General features: G+C 41.4%; 1 protein-coding gene across 1 annotated transcript in view; it reads right to left on the bottom strand.

The window, feature by feature from the left end:
* DPT (dermatopontin) overlaps window positions 1–19,236 on the bottom strand; it is a 79,075-nt gene extending 59,839 nt beyond the window's left edge. The window contains exon 1 of the mRNA XM_073557248.1: window positions 18,898–19,236. Within this exon, the coding sequence (XP_073413349.1) occupies window positions 18,898–19,190 (293 nt within the window). The 5' untranslated portion in view covers window positions 19,191–19,236. The remainder of the gene's footprint in view (window positions 1–18,897) is intronic.
* Between the last annotated feature and the right edge of the window lie 3,447 nt (window positions 19,237–22,683).

Raw genomic sequence — 22,683 nt, 5'->3', positions numbered from 1 at the left:
CGATAATGTAAAATCACACTGACAGGTTTAATAAAGAAACGAAAGAATAGATATATACACATAGAATACATATATATACATGTCATTGAGACATATATATATATTTCATAGAGTTCTTCATAGCAGAATAGCCGCTAATTCAATTGCCGGCTTTTGTCAAATCATTCCCCAACCCGACATGAAATGACACATGGTTTACATACAGTAAACCATTTCATTTCATGTTTTTTTTATATGTCTTTCATTAGTAATTAGATGAGGGTTGATGTGTAAAATTTGGGAGGTGTAGGTGTTAATTCAAGCAGTTAATTCATTGTAAAAAAATGCGTGGGCTCCCGTGGGAATTTGTCAACCAGAGAGGTAAAGCAGGTGAGTGAGGGCCGATTTTAATAGCCATGAGAGGGACCATTGTTTTTGCCAGGGGGGGCTACAAAAATCTGCCCCCATACATCAGAGAAATGGCGCATCTATAAGATGTGCCAATTCTGGCACTTAATCTCTCTACTCCCATTGCCCTGTAGCGGTGGTGAATGGGTTAATATAGCAAAGGGTTAATGTCACCATTCGATTGTAAGGTGAGATTAAGCCGATTAATAATGGAGAGGTGTCAATAAGACACCAATCCATTATTAACCCTATACTAAGAAAGGGTTAAAAACCACACACAGACATTAATTAAAGTCTTTTAATGAAATAAATACACCAAGTGTTTGACAAATTTTTTTTACTCTGGTAATCCCAAAAAAACCATGACCTGCAAAAAAATAACATAAAAAAATCACCAGTATCCTTACCTCTCCCGCTGACGTCACTGAGGCTGCGGGGAGTCCCCTGGCTGACCTGGAGTGAACTAATGACCGTGGGAAAAAAGTCAGAAACTTTCCCACGGTAATTAGTTCATCTCCAGGCAGCTATTGAGGTTGCGCAGAGCTGAATTAATTCATTCTGAAGCAGTTTACAGTGAAGCTGGCAGCATTAGCACCGGTCCTCATTGTAAGCTATTTAACACCTTCTGATGGATTGCAGCGTGGGACATGACTGAACGGTGGAGAGGTAAGGATATTGGTGATTTTTTATGTTATTTTTTTTTGCAGGTCATGGTTTTCTTGGGATTACCAGAGTAATAAAAATTAGTCAAAAACTTGGTGTATTTATTTCATTAAAAGACTTTAACTAATGTCTGTGTGTGGTTTTTAACCCTTTCTTAGTATAGTGTTAATAATGGATCAGTGTCTTATTGACACCTCTCCATTATTAATCGGCTTAATGTCACCTTACAATCGAATGGTGACATTAACCCTTTGTTATATTAACCCATACGCCACTGCTACAGGGCAATGGGAATAGGGAGGATAAGTGCCAGAATGGCACATCTTATAGATGCGCCATTTCTGAGATGTCTGGGGGCAGATTTTTGTAGCCGGGTGGGGGCAAAAACAATGGTTCCTCTCATGGCTATTAAAATCTGCCCTCCCTCACCTGCTTTACCTCTCTGGTTGACAAATTACCACGGGAGCCCACGCATTTTTTTTTTACAACGAATTAACCCCTTAAATTAACACCTACACCTCCCAAATTTTACACATCAACCCTCATCTAATTACTAATGAAAGACATATAAAAAAACATGAAATTAAATGGTTTACTGTATGTAAACCAGGTGTCATTTCATGTCGGGTTAGGGAATGATTTGACAGAAGCCGGCAATTGAATAAGCGGCTATTCTGCTATGAAGAACTCTGTGAAATGTAAATATATATATATGTGTGTCTCAATGACATGTGTATATATATATATATATATATATGCATTCTATGTGTCTATATCTATTCTTTCGTTTGTATTAGAAAACCTGTCATAGGGCTCCATTATATGTCCATTTTGCAAGCCGGCGAGAAAATCTCGGCATACGGATGCCATACAGATTACATACGATGCTTAAATGCACAAAATACGCGACCACACCTTGATTACGGATGACATATGGAGCACTATTTAGGGGACATTTCTCCGTATTACGCATGTAAAATACGGACCGTATTTTGCGTCGCTTAGTGTGACCCTGGCCTTACCGTGATTCTAGGGGCAAAAAAAGTGATGAAAAGTCACAAGTGGATGTAAAGTCAAGAAAATAGTAAATACTGTAAGGGTATATGCACACGTTGCGGATTCTGCTGCAGATTTTTCCACGTGGATTTTGCGAAATCCGCAGGTAAAATTACCTGCATTTTACCTGCGGATTTAGTGCAGATTTCCTGTGGATTTTCTGCAGATTTTGTGTGGATTTCACCTGCGTTTTTACACTTGCAGATTTCTATAATGGCTGGTTTCACACTTGCGTTTAGGATGCGTCCACATGCGGCGCTTTGACGTGTGTGCAGCGACCGCACGGAAACGCTAAATTTTGCATTTCTGTGCGGTCGCTGCACACGTCAAATCACCGCATGTGGACGCATTCACATTCAACCCATGTCCCTACGTGCCCATTGTTAAAGACAGGTACGCAGGGAAACGCAGGATGCATACAGAAGTAGGCGGAGCTTCAGGGAGGAAGAAAGGAGGAAGTAGGCAGCCATCCGCAGCCCGCCTGAACACAAGTGAGAAACCAGCGTATGACCTCATAAACACTTGCCAGAACTTGTAAGAGGCCGTTATACTATGCGCCAACAGGAAGTGCAAGTGTGCATGCAGAATAGAATCACCATTTCTTAGAAGTTCAATGTATGGAGCCATTTTGGCGAAGTCACACAAAAACTACCTAAAATACCACCCATGATGTCATAATCACTTGCCAGAAACTGTGAGAAACCATTATGCTATGCGCTGACAGGAAAAGTCAGTGCACATGTGCAGTGGAGTCACCATTTCTTAGAAGTTCCATGTACATGGCCATTTTAAAGAAGTCACATACAAGCTGCCCACAATACCATCTTATAAGTGTGGATATGTCATAATCTTACAATATAGGGATAACATAATCATTGATAATTTACTTCACGGAGTGGTATACACCCACCACACTACAACACGGCAGAAGGTACAGTCCACATACACAATAAGGTCGTCATAAGGTTCAGTGTAAGCGGCCATTTTAGTGGCGTTACATGAAAACTACTCAAAATGCACCTCTACAGGACCTGTAGAAGCGCAGTTGTGTGCACGAAACGGCTGTCGTCTAGTACTTCTCCACTTTTTGTCTCCATGCTGTTTTTTATGTAAACACCGAATAAAGGATAATTTTGGGATGGTGAGTGCCTCACGCCAATTTATTTTTGGATATGGACTTTTGCTTTGATATATTTTGGCACAGCACCCGAAACCCCTGAACCACTACTAAGGATTAATCTTGGAGTTTTTCAGCTCTGCAGTCCATTCTGTCTGCTTGGTGTGACACTGCGCAACAAATTTCTGGGAAGTTCTTGTCCTCTGACCAAATTTTATTATATCTTAAAGATTTTGATATTCTGAACACGAATATGTGCTCCAAAAGTCTGTATCACGTATGGTTAACTCCTTCATGACCGGAGGTTTTTTCGCTCCCCTTCTTTCCAAAGCCATAACTTTTTTATTTTTCCATCAGTATAGCTGAGTGAGGGCTTATTTTTTGCAGGACGAGTTATACTTTTGAAAGACACCATTGATTTTACCATGTCGTTTACTCGAAAGCAGGAAAAAAATTCCAAGTGCGGTGAAATTGCAAAAAAAGTGCAATCCCACACTTGTTTTTGTTTGACTTTTTTGCTAGGTTCACTATATGCTAAAACTGACCTGCCATTATGATTCTCCAGGTCATTACGAGTTCATAGACACCAAACATGTCTAGGTTCTCTTTTATCTATGTGGTGAAAAAAAAATTCCAAAGTTTGCTAAAAAAAAAAATTGCGCAATTTTCTGAGACCCGTAGCATCTCCATTTTCCGTGATCTCAGGTTGGGTGCAGACTTATTTTTTGCGTACCAAGCTGACATTTTTATTGATATCACTTTTGTGCAGATATGTTCTTTTGTTTGCCCGTTATTGCATTTTAATGCAATGTCATGGCGACCCAAAAAACGTAATTGATTTATTTTATTGCTATGCCGTTTAATGATCAGGTTAATTCTTTTTTTATTGATTGATCGGGTGATTCTGAATGCGGCAATACCAAATATGTGTAGGTTTGATTTTTTTTTTATTGTTATATTTTGATTGGGACGAAAAGGGGGGTGATTTGAACTTTTATGTGTTTTTTATTTTTTTTATATTTTTAAACACTTTTTTACTTTTGGCATGCTTCAATAGCCTCCATAGGAGGCTAGAAGCTTTCATAGCGTGATCGCCTCTGCTACTTAGAGGTGATGCTCAGGTCACCTCTATGCAGCAGAATTACAGGCTTGCTGTGAGCGCCGACCACAGGGTGGCACTCATAGCAATCTACCATCAACAACCACAGAGGTCTCGAGGAGACCTCTGGTTGTGATGGCAATGCAGCGATGACCTCCGATCACGTAACAGGGGTTGTCACTGCGTGTATTTCCGGACCGGCGTCCGGAAGTGAATTTAAATGCCCGCTGTCAGAGCTTGACAGCGGCATTTAACTGCTTAATAGGTGCGGGCGGATCGTGATTCCGCTCGCGCCTATTGCGGGCACATGTCGCTAACGGCATCAAGATTGGCTGGAAAAAAGTCCATGTGAGAATGTAGAAAATGCATTTTTAGTGACATATTGCATTTAATCAAATTATATGCTGTATGTTGTTCAAAGTTCGGTGCCTGCTGTTGCCAAGGAAGTTGAAGGTCACATCTTTAAAGGCTCTCCATGCCACTTGTTCAGCACCTTGCAAAAGACCATCAAAGCTACTGTCATTCAATATATCTTTGATCTGTGGGCCAATAAAAATACCTTCTTTAATCTTTGCATCACTTATTCTTGGAAATTTCAGTTGCAAGTAAGAAAAGGCTTCCGATTCTTTGTTCATTGCTTTGATAAAATTCTTCATGAGCCCAAGTTTAATTTGAAAAGTAGAGAGAAATATCTTTGCTGGATCAACAAGAGGATTATGTTTAACATTCTTCTATCCAGCAACCAGGTTTTCGCGGAGTGGCCAGTTCTTTCTGAAATAGTGCATTTCTTGTGCACAACTGTTCCACTCACAAATAGAACAATACTTGATATATCCAAGCTGCAGTCCTAGAAAAAGTGCCAGAACTTTTAAATCACCACATATGTTCCAGTTATAATTTCTATAATTAATGTCGGTCAACAGTACTTCCATATTCCCATATGTTTCTTTCATGTGTGCAGCATGTCTAACAGGTATAGGAGGATAGATATTTCCGTTGTGCAGTAAAACAGCCTTCAGACTTAAAACTGGCGAGTCAATGAACAGTCGCCATTCCTTCGGGTCATGTTTGCATCCAAGAGCACCAAACAACCTCAAGACGTCGCTGCAAAAGGTTAAACTGTCAACATGGTTGAAAAAATGATTAAGGTCTTCTTGACAACTGCGAAAAACAGAAAATCTTGTTCCTGGTAATAAGAGATTCAGTTTTTGTAGCCTTAATCCCAATAATTCTGCCTGCCTCTTTGACAATTTCAAATCTCTGACCAAGTCACTCAGATCAGCTTGACTGAACAGATGTAGATTAGATGTAGAAGGCTCCAAGTCTGGGTCTGCAGCAGTTTCATTTTCCACTGACATTGTTAGTTCCTCTTTGTCGTCCTCCATTGTCCATACTTTGGGTGGCTTTGGAACACGAAGACTTTCATCATGTGGCACTGGTCTTATGGCTGAAGGGAGATTAGGATATTCTATTGATTTCTTGTTCTTTGCTGAATATCATGTTACATTTGTAAAGCGGAAGTAGAAATCTGTTACATGGTCTCTCTGCTCTCTCCATATCATTGGGACAGAAGGTCGAGATCCATTCAGCCATGCTCTAAGTATGTCAGTATTCTCTTTTGATTCCTCCCATGCCCAGGAGATGTGGTATGCTCCGTACACAGTTAGCCAAATGATTCACTGCGCCTGCGTGGAATTCGCATAATACGTGCTTGCATATGTGTAGATCAGCGATTTATGTTATTTCAGTGGAAAATTCAGAATATACTGTTTCGGAAAAGTTCATATATAGAATTATAACAGAATATTATAATGTTTCGTATCATTTCTCAAAAACCTTAAGTGATAGGAAAAATCTGAAGTCATTTCTGAAACCAGCAAGCAAAAATCTATCAGGAACACTCAAAATTGTCCGAGGGACAAAACCTTGGTAACACAGTGTGATTTGTTATTTATTGAGTATTACTGGGTTTTGTGTTACCATGACAAATCATAATAAAATATACATGTCTACTATATCCATAACACATTTTAACCCCTTCATGACCAAGCCTATTTTGCCCTTAATAACTAGGCCATTTTTTGCAATTCTCACCAGTGTCCCTTTATGAGGTAATAACTCAGGAACCCTTCAATGCATCCTAGCGATTCCAAGACTGTTTTTTCGTGACATATTGGGCTTCATGTTAGTGGTAAATTTAGTCGATAATTTTTGCGCTTCTTTGTGAAAAAAATGGAAATTTGGCAAAAATTTTGAAAATTTCGCAATTTTCAAATTTTGAATTTTTATTCTGTTAAACCAGAGAGTTATGTGACACAAAATAGTTAATAAATAACATTTCCCACATGTCTCCTTTACATCAGCACAATTTTGGAAGCAAACTTTTTTTGTTAGGAAGTTATAAGGGTTAAAAGTTGACCAGCGATTTCTTATTTTTGCAACAAAATTTGCAAAACCATTTTTCTTAGGGACCACCTGACATTTGAAGTCACTTTGAGGGGTCTATATCGCAGAAAATACGCAAAGGTGACACCATTCTAAAAACTGCTCCCCTCAAGCTACTCAAAACTACGTTCAAGAAGATTATTAACCCTTCAGGTGCTTCACAGGAACTAAAGCAACGTGGAAGGAAAAAATGGACATTTAAATTTTTCCAACAAAAATTTTCTTTTAGCATCAATTTTTTCATTTTCACATTTGCAACAGGATAAAATGGATCCTAAAATTTGTTGGGCAATTTCTGCTGAGTACACCGATACCTCATATGTGGTCATAAACCACTGTTTGGGCGCATGGCAAGGCTCAGAAGGGAAGGAGCGCCATTTGACTTTTTGAATGGAAAATATGCTGGAATATTTAGCGGTTGTCATGTCGCATTTGGAGAGCCCCCCGTGCGCCTAAACATTGGAGCACCCCCACAAGTGACCCCATTTTGGAATCTAGACCCTCCAAGGAACTTATCTAGATGCATAATGAGCACTTTGAACCCCTAGGTGCTTCACAAATTGATCTGTTATGAATGAGTCACCGGAGGAGGAAAAAACAAAAATACAAGCTAAGTCCAGAAAACCGGAGAGGTTGGTAGCTAGCGGATTGCAGACCCCTGATCCTATTTACAACAACTAACAGCAGCTGTGGGGTGTTCCTACGGTGGTCCTAGACACCTCGTTCACAGCCGGAGAACTAAATAAACCTAAAGAAAGAAAGGGAAAATCTAAACTGCCGCAGAGCAGACCCCAAAGCAATAGACAGTCCCCAACATGTATTGACAGTGAAAACAGATGAAAACACAAACACAGACAGAAAGACAGGCTGAGCAAATGATGGGGCCCTCACTAACTAAATAGGACAGGAAAGAAAAGCAACTGTCTGCAATCACGCAAAAACCTTACCAAAAATAATGTCCAACACGTCTGATAGAAAAGGCCCTGAAGTCACTAGACTTCAAAATCACTATATCAGCACTCAGGTATATTCTGAAAACAGAGCAAAGAGATCAACTGATCAGAGACAAAAATGGAGTTCAGCCAGTCCCAACCAGGGCTGGCTGAACACAAACACTAAGTAAGCCAGACAAAATCTCATGGAACAATAGCAGAGCAAAAACTTAGCTTTAGTAGACAGGACTAAACTGGAGGGCAGAGCTCAGAGCAGAGAGGATCACCAGCAACCCAGCAGGGCGTCAGCGGCCTTATATCCACTCAGAGATTCCGGATGTCCAATCACACTCCACCTGTTCAGATGACAGGTTTTTCCCATCCAAATCAATTTCACTACCTCCTTTCACCAGCAGAAGGAGTTCATCAAAGGTGAAGGAGAAAATGAGCTCATAACAGTACCTCCCCCTTGAGGAGGGGTCACCGAACCCTCATCCACGCCACCAGGGCGATCAGGATGGGCCCGATGAAAAGCACGAACCAATCTTTCGGCATGAATATCAGATGCAGAGACCCAAGAATTATCCTCCTGGCCATAACCCTTCCACTTAACCAAATACTGGAGTCTCCGTTTAGCCAGACGAGAATCCAGCATCTTTTCAACCTCATATTCCACATTACCTTCAACCAATACAGGGTCAGGAGGTGCCACCACAGGAACTACTGGCTCAACAAACCTCTTTAACAGAGACTTATGAAACACGTTATAGATCTTGAATGTAACAGGAAGAGCCAATCGAAAAGAGACCGGATTAAGAATCTCCAAAATCTTGTAAGGTCCAATAAATCTAGGTTTAAACTTTGGAGAAGCCACCTTCATAGAGATATTCTTTGATGATGACAACCAAACCATGTCACCCACCTTAAACCGGGGACCAATGGTCCTATGCCGGTTGGAAAACCGCTGGGCCTTTTCCTGGGAGAGAGACAACTTATCCATCACTTGGTCCCAGATCTGGTGCATTCTCTCCACCACAGTGTCAACACCTGGGCAGGCAGAAGACTCCACCTGCCCTGAAGAGAATCGAGGATGAAACCCAAAGTTACAAAAAAAAAGGTGACATCAAAGTGGCAGAACTAGCTCTATTATTTAAAGCAAATTCAGCCAAGGGCAAAAATGAAACCCAATCATCCTGATCAGCAGAAATAAAACATCTCAAATAAGACTACAAAGTCTGGTTTGTTCTCTCCGTCTGCCCATTGGTCTGAGGATGAAACGCAGAGGAGAAGGACAACTGAATTCCCAGCTTGGAACAAAAAGTCCTCCAAAATCTAGAAACAAACTGAACTCCTCTGTCAGACACAATGTTCTCAGGAACCCCATGCAAGCGAACCACCTGTTGCAAAAACAAGGGCACTAACTCTGAGGAAGATGGCAACTTAGGGAGTGGTACAAGATGGACCATCTTATAGAATCTATCACAAATCACCCAAATAACAGTCATTCTCTGAGAGACAGGCATATCAGAAATAAAATCCATTGAAATATGGGTCCATGGCCTCCTGGGCACCGGCAAAGGCATCAACAACCCACTAGAGCGAGAACAAGGTTTAGACCGGGAGCAAGTCCCACAGGACTGCACAAAATTCCTGACATCACGAGACAAGGCAGGCCACCAAAAAGACCGACTCACCAAATCTCTAGTACCAAAAATACCTGGATGACCAGCCAATGCGGAGCAATGAACTTCAGACATTACTCTCTTCCTCCACTGGTCAGGAACACACAATTTTCCAATGGGACAACGCTCAGGTTAGTCCTCCTGAAACTCTTCCAGAGCACGTCTCAAATCGGGCAAAATGGCAGAAAGAACTACCCCCTCACCTAAGATGGTAGCAGGCTTGGTCACAATAGGAGAATCAGCAAAGAAACTCCTAGAGAGGGCGTCTGCCTTGACATTCTTAGTGCCCAGAAGAAAAGAGACCACAAAATCAAAACATGTGAAAAACAAGGCCCACCTAGCCTGTCTAGGATTCAAGCGTTTGGCCGACTCAAGGTAAATCAAATTCTTGTGGTCAGTAAGGACCACGACTTGATGTTTAGCTCCCTCCAACCAATGTCTCCACTCCTCAAATGCCCATTTCATGGCTAACAGTTCCCGATTCCCCACATCATAGTTGCGTTCGGATGGGGAGAACTTTCGGGAAAAGAAAGCACAGGGATTCATTTTAGATGTTACCGCATCTTTTTGGGACAAAACAGCTCCTGCGCCAATCTCAGAAGCGTCCACCTCTACCTGAAACGGGAGTGAGACATCAGGTTGCCGCAAAATCGGAGCAGAAGTGAACCTCCGCTTCAGCTCCTGAAAGGAAAACACAGCCTCTGGAGACCAATTCAGCACATCAGCACACTTCTTAGTCAAATCAGTCAATGGTTTGGCAATACCAGAAAAATTAGCTATAAATTTACGATAAAAATTAGCAAAACCCAAAAACTTCTGGAGGGCCTTCAAAGAAGTGGGCTGAACCCAATCATAAATGGCCTGTACCTTGGCTGGGTCCATTTCAATAGTTGACGGAGACAAAATAAATCCCAAAAATGAAATCCTCTGCACACCAAAAAGGCATTTCGATCCATTAACATACAGGGAATTCTCCCTCAAAATCCTTAACACAGTCCGAACATGTTCCACATGAGAGTCCCAATCCCTGGAAAAGATCAAAATATCATCCAGATAGATGATCAAAAATTTATCCACAAAGTCCCGGAAAATATCATTCATGAAGCACTGGAAGACAGAAGGGGCATTAGTGAGCCCAAAAGGCATCACCAGGTACTCAAAATGTCCCTCCGGAGTATTAAACGCCGTCTTCCATTCATCCCCATGCTTAATGCGAATAAGATTATACGCCCCCTGAGGTCAAGCTTGGTAAACCAGCAAGCACCTTTAACTCTGGAGAATAGATCAGAAATCAGGGGTAACGGATACTGATATTTAACAGTAATTTTGTTGAGGGAACGATAGTCAATACAAGGCCTTAATGAACCATCTTTCCTGGCCACGAAAAAAAAGCCAGCACCCAAGGGTGAAGAGGATGGTCTAATATAACCCTTCTCCAACAACTCCTTAATATAAGATCGCATAGCCTCGTGCTCGGGTACAGATAAATTGAAAAGTCGACCCTTGGGAAATTTACACCCAGGGTTCAACTCAATTGCACAGTCATAACTCCTATGAGGAGGCAAAGACGCAGACTTATTCTCACTAAATACATCAGAAAAATCAGCCAAATAGTCAGGAACATCATGCGACTGGGGAGAGGTGGAGAAAACAGGAGCGTCACCAAGAGCACACCGACAACCCCAACTCACCACAGACACAGATTTCCAATCCAAAACTGGATTATGGATTTGCAACCAGGGAAATCCCAGAACAATGGTATCATGCAAATTATGCAACACCAAAAATCTGCAATTTTCTTGATGGTCTGGGGCGACCCGCATTATAACCTGGGTCCAAAACTGAGGTTTATTCTTCGCCAAAGGAGTAGCATCAATACCCCTCAAAGGGATAGGTGTCCGCAGAGGTGTCATAGGAAACCCACAACGTTGAGCAAAATCCAAGTCCATCAGGTTCAGAGCTGCTCCCGAATCCACAAAAGCCTTAGCGGAAAATGTGGACAGGGAGCAGATCAGAGTAATTGCCAGAAGAAACTTAGGTTGAACACCACCCACAGCAAATGTGTGTGCAAAACGTTTCTCTCGTTTAGGGCAGACAGAAATCATATGAGAGGCATCTCCACAGAAAAAACACAGCTTATTACGCCTTCTGAACTCCTGACGTTGCGCCCTAGACAAAACTCTATCACATTGCATAGGTTCAGACATTTGTTCAACAGGTGGCAACATTTCTCGTGTACTTTTACGTTCACGTAAACGCCGATCAACCTGAATGGCTAATGACATAGAATCGTCAAGACCAGAGGGAACAGGAAATCCCACCATAGTATCTTTTACGGTTTCTGACAAACCCTTCCGAAAGAGAGCTGCCAAGGCACCATCATTCCAGGTAGTAAGGACCGCCCACTTTTGGAATCTTTGACAGTATAACTCTGCAGAATCCTGACCCTGGCTCAATGCCAACAGGGCTTTCTCAGCTTGATCAATAGCATTAGGTTCATCATACAACAACCCCAAGGCTTGAAAAAATGCGTCCACATTAGTTAGAATAGGATCATCAGGTGTCAAAGAAAACACCCAATCCTGGGGATTGCCGCGCAGCAAAGAGATGACAATTTTAACCTGCTGCGCAGAGCTCTTCGATGAGTTAGGCTTCAAGGCAAGAAATAATTTACAATTATTCTTAAAATTAAAAAATTTAGACGGATCCCCAAAAAACACATCAGGAGTAGGAATCTTTGGTTCAGCAGCAAGATATGAGCAAGATAGGCGGAAATTCCCCGCACTTCAGCAGCCAGCTGCTCCACACGATCAGACAATTGCTTAATCTCCATTAAGAAAATTACTCCTACGGCCCCAGAGAAAAAGAGGAAAAAATATACATAAAAAAAAAATTCTGACACTTTGTTTTTTTTTTTTTTACAATTCTTTCCTGCTATTGAGTACCCTAGAATCTGCGGTATGGCTGGTGATTCTGTTATGAATGAGTCACCGGAGGAGGAAAAAACAAAAATACAAGCTAAGTCCAGAAAACCGGAGAGGTTGGTAGCTAGCGGATTGCAGACCCCTGATCCTATTCACAACAACTAACAGCAGCCGTGGGGTGCTCCTACGGTGGTCCTAGACACCTCGTTCACAGCCGGAGAACTAAATAAACCTAAAGAAAGAAAGGGGAAATCTAAACTGCCCCAGAGCAGACCCCAAAGCAATAGACAGCCCCCAACATGTATTGACGGTGAAAACAGATGAAAACTCAAACACAGACAGAAAGACAGGCTGAGCAAACGATGGGACCCTCACTAACTAGATAGGACAGGAAAGAAAAGCAACTGTCTGCAATCACGCAAAAACCTTGCCAAAAATAATGTCCAACACGTCTGATAGAAAAGGCCCTGAAGTCACTAGACTTCAAAATCACTATATCAGCACTCAGGTATATTCTGAAAACAGAGCAAAGAGATCAACTGATCAGAGACAAAAATGGAGTTCAGCCAGTCCCAACCAGGGATGGCTGAACACAAACACTAAGTAAACCAGACAAAATCTCATGGAACAATAGCAGAGCAAAAACTTAACTTTAGTAGACAGGACTAAACTGGAGGCCAGAGCTCAGAGCAGAGAGGATCACCAGCAACCCAGCAGGGCATCGGCGGCCTTATATCCATTCAGAGATTCCGGATGTCCAATCACACTCCACCTGTTCAGATGACAGGTTTTTCCCATCCAAATCAATTTCACTACCTCCTTTCACCAGCAGAGGGAGTTCATGGGACATCAAAGGTGAAGGAGAAAAGGAGCTCATAACATTGATCCGTAAAAAAAAAAGGACTTTTTTTCACAAAAATTTTCTTTTTGCCTCAGTTTTTTCATTTTCACATGGGCAGCAGGATAAAATGGATCCTAAAATTTGTTGGGCAATTTCTCCTGAGTACAACGATACCTCATAAGTGGTCATAAACCACTGTTTGGGCACACGGCAGGGCCCGGAAGGGATGGAGCGCCATTTGACTTTTTGAATGGAAAATTAGCTCCAATCATTAGGGGTCAGGGTTACTAGTTACCACAGGGTTCTGTATTGGGCCCCCTACTATTTAATATATTTATTAATGATCTAGTGGATGGCTTAAAGAGTAAAATATCAGTATTTGCAGATGATACAAAACTATGTAAGGTAGTTAACACAAAGGAGGACAGTTTGCAACTGCAGACAGATTTGAGTAAATTGGAGAATTGGGCTGAAAAATGGCAAATGAGGTTTAACACAGATAAGTGTAAGGTTATGCACATGGGAAGGAGAAACAGATGCTACAATTACTTACTAAATGGGAAACTGCTGGGGAAATCAGACATGGAAAAAGACTTGGGCATCTTAGTCAATAAGAAGCTAAATCGGAGTGCCCAGTGTCAGGCAGCTGCCACCAAAGCAAATAGGGTCATGGGATGCATTAGAAAAGGTCTGGGGACATGAGATGAAAACATAATTCTCCCTTTTGGACGCCGGTTCTCAAGAAAGACATTACTGAACTTGAAAGGGTTCGAAGGCGAGCTACTAAAATGATAAATGGAGTTGGTTCACTACAATACCCAGAAAGGTTATCAGAATTAGGTCTATTTACTCTAGAAAAGAGAAGACTTAGGGGAGACCTAATATATATGTACAAGTATAACAGAGGGCAATACAGAGATCTCTCCAATGAACTGTTTGTACCAAGGACTGTGACAAGAACAAGGGGGCATTCTCTTCGTTTGGAGGAAAGACAATTTCTGCACCAGCATAGAAGAGGGTTCTTCACGGTAAGAGCAGTGAGGCTCTGGAATTCTCTTCCTGAGGAAGTGGTGATGGCCAACTCACTGAATTAATTTAAGAAAGGAAGGGATGCTTTTCTTGTGAGTAACAGTATAGAAGGTTACGAATAACAGAATATTATAGGTAGATGGTTGACCCAGCTTAGGGGAAGGAATTTTTTTCCCTATGGAGAAAATTGGCTTCTACTCTGTGGGTTTTTTGCCTTCCCCAGGATCAACAATGCAGAACAGCTGCACTAAAAATAGGCTGAACTAGATGGACATAAGGTCTTCCTTCAGCCTTCAAAACTATGTTACTATGTTACTATGACACCATATCACGTTTGGAGAGCACCTGTGTGCCTAAACATGGGAGCTCCCCCACAAGTGACCCCATTTTGGAAACTAGACCCCCGAAGGAACTTATCTAGATGTGTAGTGAGCACTTTGAACCCCCAAGTACTGCACAGAAGTTTATAACGCAGAGCAATGAAAATAAAAAATCATTTTTTTTCCTCAAAAATGATTTTTTAGCCTGCTATTTTTTATTTTCCAAAGGGTAACAGGAGAAATTGGACCACAAAAGTTGTTGTGCAATATGTCCTGAGTACACCGATACCCCATATGTGGGGGGGAACCACTGTTTGGAAGCATGGGAGAGGTCAGAAGAGAAGGACCGCCATTTTGGAATGCAGAGTTTGATGGAATGTTCTGCGGCATCATGTTGCGTTTGCAGAGCCCCTGATATGCCTAAACAGTAGAAACCCCCGAAAAGTGACCCCATTTTGGAAACTAGAACCCCCAAGGAGCTTATCTAGATGTGTAGTGAGCACTTTGAACCCCCAAGTGCTTCACAGAAGTTTATAACGCAGAGCCATGAAAATAAAAAAAAAAATTTTTTTCCTCAAAAATGATTTTATAGCCCGCTATTTTTTATTTTCCTAAGGGTAACAGGATAAATTGGACCCCAAAAGTTGTTGTCCAATTTGTCCTGAATACGCTGGTACCCCATATGTTGGGGGGAACCACTGTTTGGGTGCACGGCAGGGCTCAGAAGGGAAGGAGCGTCATTTAACTTTTTGAATGGAAAATTAGCTCCAATTGTTAGCGGACACCATGTCGTGTTTGGAGAGCCCCTGTGTGCCTGGGGTTAACTTTGAAGGGTCCTCTGTGTTCAGGTTGGGTGACCTTTCAGTGACCCCAGTCACCCGACCCGCAGGGGGCTTTAAAGTCATGACGCAACATAGGCGTCACTGGTCATAATGGCACCGGTTTTCATGACGCCTATGTGGCTTCATTGGTCGGGAAGGGGTTAATCCACCACTTTTAGCCCTGTGTTTTGTTGCTCTCCCTTTGTTTTGTGTCATGATATCATCAGATCATTTGACCAAAGGGGTGATGATGTGGCTGTAGCTCCCCAAATCCTTGGCTTCTGTCTCTTCAGCCATATCCCTTTGATCATCTGATCTGATGATGTCGCTACACAGAAATGAGAGTTTCCTCAGTGTCAAAGGCAAAGGAAAATTCAAAATGATAAAATAATGTATAATCATACAATACAAAATGTCCCTATGCATTTCCATCTGTGAAATATAGGGTGAGTATCTGCAGCATGAATTACAATACAGCCAGTCTGTCATCTGCACAGAAGGTCAATTTTCATGCAGATTTCAAGTTGACTTTTTTTTTTTTTTTACCCAGTTAGTGGATGAGATTTGGTAAAAACGTACTCACTTTGCCGGTCCTGTTATATGTTGCAGATTTTGTTCACCCATCCCCCCAATCTGCAGCATAGAAATCAAGTGTGCACATTACAGTATTATTCAAAGCAAAAAAATAAGTTTATACTTGTTACTATTAATTTGTCAAGAAAATGTCATATAATACTAAAAATATTCTTATACTATTATTATTTGCAGGCAAGTCAGTTTTGACAAACTGTGCGGCTGCCAGGCCAATGTGGCGCCCCATAGTTATGGTGAGCCGCTCCTAGGGAGGCAGTTTACATAGAAGTAATAACATTTTTACAGTCCTTTCTATGGTGGAAAAAATCTCTAGTTTAGCAACATAACTGGCGTATTGTGTACCTTAAGGTCATGTTCACACGTTCTATATTTGGTGAGTTTTTTACCTCAGTATTTGTATGCCAGTGCCAGAAGTGGGTGATGCAGAAGTGTTGCCATGTTTCTATTATACTTTTCCTCTGATTGTTCCACTCCAGGTTTTAATCTACACATACTGAGGTAATAATCCCATCAAATACACAATGTGTGCACGTGGCTTATTCCCTCAATGAGATTTTGATGAGTTTTTTGATGTTGCAGATTTTCTGCACCTATAAAGTAAATTAGGCTACTTGCGTTTTTTAATATGGATATTTGTAGTGTTTTTGAACCTGCGTTTTTTGTCTCTTGTTGGTGTGTCATGTTTTAAATAAAGCTGCTTTGTCTTAAATACTTCCTGGTATTTGGTTTTGACAACACTTTTTTGATATAATCCTGTCTTACATGTACTTCTGCAGTGAAAATGTACTAAAAGTGCATTTTTTACCTGTAGATTTTCTGCATGTAATGTAAGTCTATGAGCATAATCTGCAAATGAAAGTCAGCGTATCCGCAAGACAAATTCACATGTTGCGGATCTGAAATGCACCCCGCAGGTCAGTTTACACTGAGCCAAAAAAATAAAGCTCAGTGAGCAGGAGATTTCTATAAATCCCATCCACTTTGCTGAAACTGTAAGACGCTGCGTTTTTGGCTCAGCGAAAATACACAGCATTAAAAACTCATCTGGGGCACAGAGCCTAAAGGGCCTGTCATCCACTTTGATCTTGATGACCTATCTTTTAGATTTCAGATAGGTCATCAGTATTACATTGATGGTGTCCACCCAGCACTTCCACTCATCCGCTGCTATCAGTGCCAGCAGCAGCCACGTGTAAACAGTGTATGGGTGACAGCTGATGGGTGAGGATGCCGGATGTTGGAGCTCCCCCATTCTGATATTAATAACCTATCCTAAGGATTGGTCATCAATATCTCACTAGTAGACAACCAATTTGATGTTATTCTAGGTTGAGTTAGTTCATAAAAGTAAAACTGAGAAATACTTTAAACTTGAGCATGGGCGTCCAGTACAGATGGTGAGATCCAGATATTGTCTTGGTCTGTCCTGTGAGATCCAGACATTGTCTTGGTCTGTCTTGTGAGGTCCAGACATTGTCTTGGTCCGTCTTGTGAGATCCAGACATTGTCTTGTGAGGTCCAGACATTGTCTTGGTCTGTCTTGTGAGATCCAGACATTGTTTTGTGAGGTCCAGACATTGTCTTGGTCCGTCTTGTGAGATCCAGACATTGCCTTGTGAGATCCAGACATTGTCTTGGTCTGTCTTGTGAGGTCCAGACATTGTCTTGGTCTGTCTTGTGAGATCCAGACATTGTCTTGTGAGGTCCAGACATTGTCTTGGTCTGTCTTGTGAGATCCAGACATTGTCTTGTGAGGTCCAGACATTGTCTTGGTCCGTCTTGTGAGATCCAGACATTGCCTTGTGAGGTCCAGACATTGTCTTGGTCTGTCTTATGAGATACAGACATTGTCTTGGTCTGTCTTGTGTGGTCCAAACATTGTCTTGTTCTGTCTTGTGAGATCCAAACATTGTTTTGTGAGGTCCAGACATTGTCTTGGTCTGTCTTGTGAAGTCCAGGCATTATCTCAATCAGTCTGGTGAGGTCTCAGTAAAAAAACGAAAAGTTTGAGATGACTTGGTCTACAGGATAAGCAGTGCAATGTGCAAGACACATCTTTTGGCCACCTTTTCCCCTTAAAATAAATGTACTGTATATTGGAGACTGCATATCTGTAACACATTTTTTATAACATGGCTTAGATACACCAAGTAAATACTGCAGTCATGAAATTGGTAAGATACCTGTTCTATTCAGGAAAAAGTGAATATAGTCCAGTTAAATTCAGTCTTCTCTGATTGTGGTGGTCTACTTCCCCTTTTCTTCTATATTCATGACAAGCACACTATTTCTTCTAGCTATGAGTCAGTAATGTCACCATGCCCCTGCTACAACAATGCTTCTCTGATGAACTTTGCAGAACAATAGCGCCCCTCCACGGTTGGTCATTGGAATACTAAGAGCATGGTTGAGGAGAACACCAGGCCCTTATGTCCTGTGCGGTGAGACTCTGAACCATAATAAGAGGTCCGTTTTAAACTTTGCTATGGAGTCTGCTGTCTTCTGTGAAAGTATAGCTGAGCCAGGCACAATTATTCATAAATCATTTGTAGGTTATGTGAGTCACAAACTACAATTCAAATTACTGGATTTAAATTCATAATTTATCAGTGTTAATCGAAGTAATTATACTACAGTAAGAAAATGCTTTGAATTCTGAACTATAAAATCATCAAGATCATCAGAATGCCGACAAAAACCTAGTGTAAATTACTTTATCCATTTATTAATATCTAACTAATATGTACAAGATAAATACGGTACTTTACACCACATAATATGGATTGTTGTTCCTGTTGTTAGACTATTTTACTTAATAATCTGCTTGGGTGATGGTACGTGATTTGTACCATGCTATGTACTATAAATGTGTGTTCTTTTCGGTTTTTAATACACCTTTTATAGACTACTTTATTGCAGGCTGGACAATGAAAAAAGATGTCACAATACCAAAATCCTACGTTATATGCCATGTGATCATTTCTTACCATTCCAGTCCAGCTCTGTTGATATCTTCCCACCAACACTCTGTAGGTTCTCCAAGTTCATGAGGTGTTGGCATACACCCGTAATTCCATCTTCTGTCTGATCCCTCTTTTTTACCAAATGTACTTCTTATGGCAACCACTACCTGTCCATGTGGACACTGGAAATTAAATCCTTGCCTAAAAAGGTTAACCCATTGGTCACCATCTCCATAATCTTGTTGGGAGTAATAATCATATTGTGCCCAGGTTGCAACCGCCAAGTGTAGCAGTACACCAAGTAGGATCAGCATCATGCTCTCTGGGATCCTGGAACAGACTATGGGACTCACTTTCTGATCATGCTCTTTTTTATACAAAAGAACATTTGGTTTCCAGATGTTTGGTATCTTGAGCCAAGTGCAGTATGTCATAGCTTAAGAGAGGAAAAAATGTAAGAGAACTTGAAGTGGAAGTTAGGTTTTTAAGGTGGAAAGTTTAAACATATGATATTTATATGTATACTGTAGCAGGGGCGGACACTGACAGCTGAGGGCCCCTGTGCAAGCAATGTGTTTGGAGAACAACCTCCTTTTATGGCAACCAAGTTATGTAAATATATACAGTATATAATATAAATATATATATATGTATCTATTACATAGTCTCCTCTCATTATGCAAATTACTGTCCCTAATTACACACTGCCCTCTCTTGCTATGTACAGCACCGTCCCTTACATATCGGATTCTCATTATTTTTGTTATTTATAGGGTCCCGTCTTTATTTCATAGTGTCCTCTCTTTTTAGACATAAACTGAAATGACTGTTGATAGAGCATAGGAAATCTTCTTTTCTGATGGAGGCTACTGATAGACTGGTCTTCTGGTCAGAAGCTGCTCCATCAGCAGTCGTTTTATTTTATATCTAATAAGAGAAGCAATAAACAGAGGACGATGTGAATGCCAAAAATAATGACAATACACTTTATAAGGGACGGTACTATATATAACAAGACATGATACAAAGTAATAATGGGACAGCACTATGCGTAACAACAGGGGACGCTACATAATTAGGGACCCCACCATACATAACTAGACATGGTAATACGTAATAAGGGACACCCCTTCCAGTAATAATGGCCCCTCCTTCCTGATCCCCTTCTTGGTATAATGGTCCTTTCCTAGTAAAATGTCCCCTATTCTGGTCCCCTTCCTGATATAATGTGCCTTATCCTGAACCCCTTCCTTGCATTATATACCAAAACCTGGTCTCCTTCTACGTATAATGTGCCCCAATCTGGAATATACTGTATGCCCATCTATCCTGGTGTAATGTACCCCATCCAGATATATGTATCCCATCCTGGTATCATTTCCCCCATTCTGGTATAATGTCCCTCATCTTGGTATGTATGTCCCTCATCCTGGTTTTAATGTGCCCTATTCCGGAATATATGTTCACCATCCCGGTATATATGTTTTCCATCCAGGTATATATGGACCCCATCCAGATATAATGTGCCCCATTCTGGTATAATGTGGCCCATTCTGCTACAATGGGTCCCATCCAGCTATATATGTGTCCCATTCAGGTATATATGTGCCCCTCTTCCTGTTCTACAGCTGGCACGTGAATCGGCAGCTGACTTCGGCGTCTTCGTCATGGCACATGACATCACCGCACGCAGACATCCTTGGCACACATCCAGCTGAAGTAGTTGCTGGTGGTGGCAAGCCCTCCGGGCCCTGATGCAGCTACACCGACGATATGTCCGCTCCTGGACTGTAGTTAAACCATTTAATAAGTCACAAGTGTCTAACTTCTTTTAAAGGGATTCTAATCCATATTGACCAATATCTTTGCTTATAATCTGAACATCTTTATTGCATTGTATCAATCATGCAATGCCCCTTTGAATAAATTTATTATATTATTTAATATTTTTGGCATACACATACGTAGTCTTGATATAGCATCCCACAGAAGCACCTGCTCCCTTTTATATTATTTTTATTCTCTCTTACCTTTCTTTCTTCAAAATCTTTTAAACCATTATGGAGAGCACATGTGGTGATCAATATTATGTACTCACATACTTTAAACGTCATTATGTTAATTATCAATTCAGCTAATCTTACCGGTGTGTCATTGTGCCCCTGTGCGCATGTGCGGCTGTTGACCCACAGACATTCAGGTGAGTGGCTGGTTTTTACACGTCTGCACATATGCCGTCTCCATTCTGGTAGTGGATCCCTTGTGTGTCACGGGGCAACAAACCAGAGCGCCCTCAGTACGGAAGTGCTGAACATCATATGTGCCGCATTGTGCGCAAACACACACTGCTCACATTTCTTTGTTGAATGCGACCCACACACCCCCTCCATCCTGTTCATTCATTGACTGGCCTATGCATTATAAACTGTACCTATCCCTCCCCAACACACGCCTCCTGATGAAGAGATAACGAAACGTGCGTTGGGGCGGTTGGAACTCTGCTGCAGCTAGTGATATTAATATGCAAGTGAGACTTTTCTACTCTAGCTACCCTTCTGTTTCATATGTGTTTGGAAAGCTATATCCAACCGATTACAGTATATTCAGGGGGGTCACACTCTACTTATGTTATATTTCTCATGCCTTTTCACCTCCTGCATATGTCTATGTGTGCTTAGCAGCTTCTGTTTTTCCTACTTGTGTAATTTGTGTATTACGCTAATAAAGAATTTTTATTGGATACGTGTACTCTGTAGGTCTTTTTCCTACCTCTGTTTGTTTTTCTCTATATGTATTGTATATTGACAGAAAGCTGCTAATCAGTGGTAGGGGCTGAGTTGATCTGGAGGCATGAGTGTGCTAAACCAGCAGTGTTAAATTCCTGCCGATAAAACCTTCATTGTATTGAAACAACTGGACACAGCCTAATAAGTGACACATCACTGAAATCAGTGTTTCAGCCGCTACCTCAGGCTGCCCTCAGATTAAATAGTAAAACATGCTGACAGATTCCTTTTAAGTCCCAGGGTGCAGGATTGCTTTTAGTCACAGGATACCAGCAAATAGTTCAGAAATGGCTGAAAGAACAAAAATCTGTAAATCTGTTAATGCAATAAATAAGGACAAAATGTTGGAAACATATTACATAGTTTAAACTGCATATATGCAGTACTACAATGACCTTAAACTTTTTGAGGCTAGTGTACTTACTTTGAAAATCCATGTCAGAATGCCTGCCAGATACTAAAAGGAGCATTTTAAGAAGCCGACTAAAGAATAGGGGTCTGTTTACACTGACCGATCAGGGACCCTACACACCTACCGATCGGTAAACCTTCATCAATCAGTGGTCATTTACACCAGGAGACCAAAGCAAACGATGCATACTGAGCAAATGATCACAAAATGTGCATAGACTGCGATAGTGTCTGGCAGTGCGAGTCCTGTGCTGCGAGAAATATCATTCCACCTAATCAGCCAATGTTTGCAGCCTGTTCACCCTGGAAGATAATCGTGAATGAGCGTTCCTAAGAATAACACGTTCACGATCATCTTTCAGTGTGAATGCAGCTTAAGAGAGCTCATCATGAGGTCCGTTTTAAGCTAATTTCAATCTCTACCTAGCCTGATTGACAATCCTCTCATTCTCCATCCACCATTCTCCTGCTAAGATCACCCAGGTGCATCCTTCAGTCAGACTGGGAGTTGGGGGCAGCCGAGAATAAACTCCCCTGAGTACTGGCGAAAGGAATGCATGACTGCAGGAAGAGGTGGACCCTCAAATCCTGGAGTTTTTCTTATCTATATTGG

Source organism: Dendrobates tinctorius, unplaced genomic scaffold (assembly GCF_039654945.1).
Source record: "Dendrobates tinctorius isolate UK_male_01 unplaced genomic scaffold, ASM3965494v1 ptg000246l, whole genome shotgun sequence".
NCBI classification, from domain to species: Eukaryota; Metazoa; Chordata; class Amphibia; order Anura; family Dendrobatidae; genus Dendrobates; species Dendrobates tinctorius.
The sequence above is the reverse complement of the archived record's forward strand: the minus strand, read 5'-3'. Positions and strand labels throughout refer to the sequence as shown.